At 64.9% G+C, this 3709-nt stretch overlaps 1 protein-coding gene across 4 annotated transcripts in view; it reads right to left on the bottom strand.

The window, feature by feature from the left end:
• LOC113207358 (long-chain-fatty-acid--CoA ligase 5) overlaps positions 1-3709 on the bottom strand; it is an 18131-nt gene that overhangs the window by 6538 nt on the left and 7884 nt on the right. For 2 of the 4 annotated variants that reach the window (XM_026424008.2, XM_026423926.2), the window contains exon 2: positions 3218-3372. In XM_026424008.2, coding sequence (XP_026279793.1) covers positions 3218-3364 — 147 coding nt within the window. In that variant the 5' untranslated portion in view covers positions 3365-3372. Of the gene's footprint in view, positions 1-576; positions 888-3217; positions 3373-3709 lie in introns of those variants that run through there. The other 2 variants (XM_026424168.2, XM_026424085.2) reach the window with 2 other exon arrangements.

The following is a 3709-nucleotide window of genomic DNA, read 5'->3' on the forward strand; positions in this document are numbered from 1 at the left end:
GGGGGCTCACGTGCGTGGGGGCGTGAAGGGCGGCGAGCCCCATGGGGGCGCGTGGGAGGGAGAGAGAGAGAGGAGGGGGGCGGAGCTGGCGCCGATGGCGAGAGCGGGCCGGGCCGGACTGTGCGTCGAGACCTGTACCACCACACACTACTGCTTTAACGTACTCGCGAGGGACCGGGCGGTGCGGCAGTGAAATGAAAATCTGCTCGGCTTTTACACGTAGCGTTATAAATTGGCGTGACTGTGAACGCCGTGGGCGCGGCGCGGCAAAGGGCCGCGGCCGCGAGTATTGACAGCCTCCCCCAGCCCCCTGGTCACCGTCGCGCTCCGCGGCCGAGTCGATGCTCGGTGATTTAGAGTGAGCTGATTACTTGAGAAAAGAGAGGAGGGGGGGGGGGTTTCCAGAGGGTATGACACTACTGGAGGCGCCGGTCACTTGAGGGTGCAGCACGTCCGGCCAAAGCTGCGGCTTTTGCACACCCTCCCCTACGGCCGCTCAGGAAACGGGTGACGGTTCATCGTCGACCTCACCACTCTCCGTGTCCGAGTGTGCCTCGTCTCGTGACACTGGCTCACCTTCACCTGTACCTTCATCATGTCCGACTGGTTGTGCAGCCCAATGGGGATGCGGATGGGCTCCGCGCCGCAGCCGCAGCAGCCGGTGGTGTTGGACGGCGCCATGCCGTCGCACAGGCTCGTCACACACTGCTCGACCGACTCGTCTTCGTCACAGACACTTGTCACGCCACGTCACGCACGCACGCACGTATACGCACGCGCTCGCGGGTCAACCCCCGGGGGGGAGCCTACACGCTGAAGGACCCTTTGCTCAGCAGCCCGCAGGGGAGCGACTCGACGCGTCGGAGGGAGGATCAGCACTAGGCACTCGCCGCGCCACGGCACGCGTCCTGCCCCGCCCCGCCCCGCCCCGTGACGAGTCGAGCGGCGCCGGCTCGGCACGTCCCCGCAGTCGGGTAGCTTACCGGCGGGGCGGCCAGGGGCGGCCGGGCGCAGGGCTGCTAGCCAGGAGCAAACACCAGCTGCTCACCAGGAGTGTGTGTTTTGGTAATGAGCTACCGCCACCATACCGACACTCAATTATATGCGGAGCGTGTGTCCGCACAAACACACGCGTATGACAAGGAATGCTTTCTTCCCTTTTGTTAACCTTGCTGAACACAGGAATCTCTCGGCAAGCTTGGCGAACTTATTTTCCTCGCCCCTCCTCACTGCTCCTCCTCTTCCTCACGCCATCTCCTCCGCAACGATTGACTTCCTTGTGGTGTTGATTGACCGAGATGTTTCGGGGTCTGCTCTGCGGCGCCAAACAGCACCGTGCAGCGGGGGCCGGGGGGAGCGGAGGGTGGGTGGAGGGGTGGGAGTCGCCCCGCGGGCGCGAGCCACGTGCAGCAGAATGGACCCTGACAGCAGGTGCTGGAAGGCACTTGTGCAGCTGCACGCGGCACTGGAGGCGCACACGGGCAGCATCTGCAGGGACGCCGGCGTGATGGACACACTCCCTGGCGGGGCCGACGAGGGCGGCGGCCGGCGGCAGTAGTTCCCGCGCCAGCCAAACCCTTTCCACACAAATCATCTTTATTGTCTCCGCACGCCCCACTCGCTCCGCACCACCGCCTCGCCCAAACCGTCGTCACCAAAGTAGTATGATGTCACTTGCTGTAACAACAAGCCCCTCCCCACCCCCACCCCTCCATCGCCCGCCGGCCATGTGACCGACAAGCGAGCCGTGCAGCTCCTGCAACTGCAGCTAAACATAGCCCGGCCCATCTCCCACCTTCCCAATGTCCCCCGCCCCACCTCACTGCCTCACACGTGACTACCTCCACCCCGCCCCACCCTCACCCCTTCCTTCCCCGTCCTCCTGCCCCTTCATGTTTGGTTTGTGATGAGACACGTGCGCCGCGCCGCGTGGCCCGTAGCTCCAGCAGGGGCGGGACAGGCGCAGGGTAAGCAGACCCGCCGGACACCCTACCGGGGCGGGCCGCCTACCCGCCCGCAGTCAGGCGCTCGGTGGGGCAGGCGAAGCGTAGGCCACCCGCCCCGGAGGCGTGTCCAGCGGGTCTGCCTACCCGTCCGAGGTCAGGCGCTCGGGCGACGCAGGCGCAGGGTCGGCAGCCCGCCCCGGAGGCGTGCTCGGCGGGTCTGCCTACCCGCCCGAGGTCAGGCGCTCGGGATCGGGACGGGCTGGGGTGGTTGCCGACGACAACAGCAGCAGCAGCAGCAGCAACAGCCACACTGCGACATTTCGTTAGCGTCTCGTCCCCGATCGTCCCGCGCAGTTGTCTCGTTTACTCGTTGCGAAGGTCTATTCTGGGAGCAGGACTGCGCCGCCAGACCCGCCCTGACCCGGCGCGACCCGGCAGGAGTCGCCCTTAGCTCCACACTACCGCTCCCCATGTCCCTCGATGCATTGCACCAGGCCCCATTAGCTTGATTGCATTTTATCACGAGACACATTCTCGGTACAGTGCGGTGTGTGGGTTGGCCTGACCTTTGGGCGGAGCAGCAGCAGCAGCAGCAGCAGCAGCAGCAACAGTGGGAGCTGATGCGCACTTCCCTCCCGACCAGGCAGGGACGCTCATCTCAAAGGGGTGGGGCGAGGCGGGGCTGGCGGGGCCGCGCAAGTTGGGTCCGGGCGGGGGCTGGCGGCATGCATTGGGCCCTACATCGAGTGGCGGGGGGGCCGGACCGGGAGCCCCTTCCTCCCCTAAAAGCCTCTCATATCCTCTCTTCCCTCTTTCCCTATCCCTGCTTCCCTGCCCCCCTCTCGCCCCTCTCCAACTCCAATCGATATCTTGCTTATCTTGGACACCCCCGCGAGGCCGCAGTGGCCCGGTGCCGGGGGAAGGGAATGGGAGGTACCATTTTATTAAGAGACGCCAAAGGGGCGGATGTGGGCGTCTGTCACCGCGCGGTGGCCACTCGACTTCCCGATCCACACCTTCGAGAGCGCAAACAGGGAAGTTGATGTTGCACCCGCGCGCATACGGCAGAAGGTCAGAGAGGCGCGCCCGGCTCGCGCGTGAAACCTAAAGAGTACTCAGAAACCGGTGGATCACGCAACTATTCGAACTCGTGTTGCTACTCTCAAAGAGGCTGGCGGCAGCTCATTCCCGCGGTTCCTTCCAGCGCGAACTTCGTCACAAAGACACGGCGCTGGACCTATAGACCTGATAGTTTGTCAAGTTCGACTCACCGGCAGCGTGGTGCTCTGGTCAACCAGGTCCACGAGCGGCGCCCGGGGCGTCGGCCTGCTGGCGAGGTAGTAGGCGGAGGCGGCGGCCGCGCCCGTCAGGGCCAGGGCCCCGGCGGGGCCACCGATGTAGTCCAGGTACTGCTCCATCTCGTCGACTGCAAAATAACACAGAACACGGAGTTGGTAGGGTATCGGCGTGCGGCTGCACAACAGGGAACGCGGCGGGCCGACGGGGACGTGCAGTGGACGACACGGCGCGGACATCGTCCTTACCGGGGGTACACCGCCATGATGTGGCCGCCGGTGCCCCAGGACGGGGGAAGGAAAGACGGGAAAGCAGCGGCGAATAAAAAACACAACAATACACTCGTCTTCCTTTGCAAACACAAAAAAACAAACAAACAGCGCGACGACAATCACCGCAGGTGTGGATGGAATGCCGCTCGCCCCGTGTCGTCCGCAAGCCCTCCGCGATGAATCCCCCCTCCCCCC

The sequence above is a fragment of the Frankliniella occidentalis genome, unplaced genomic scaffold, assembly GCF_000697945.3.
Source record: "Frankliniella occidentalis isolate FOCC.00 unplaced genomic scaffold, Focc_3.1 Scaffold1018, whole genome shotgun sequence".
NCBI lineage: Eukaryota > Metazoa > Arthropoda > Insecta > Thysanoptera > Thripidae > Frankliniella > Frankliniella occidentalis.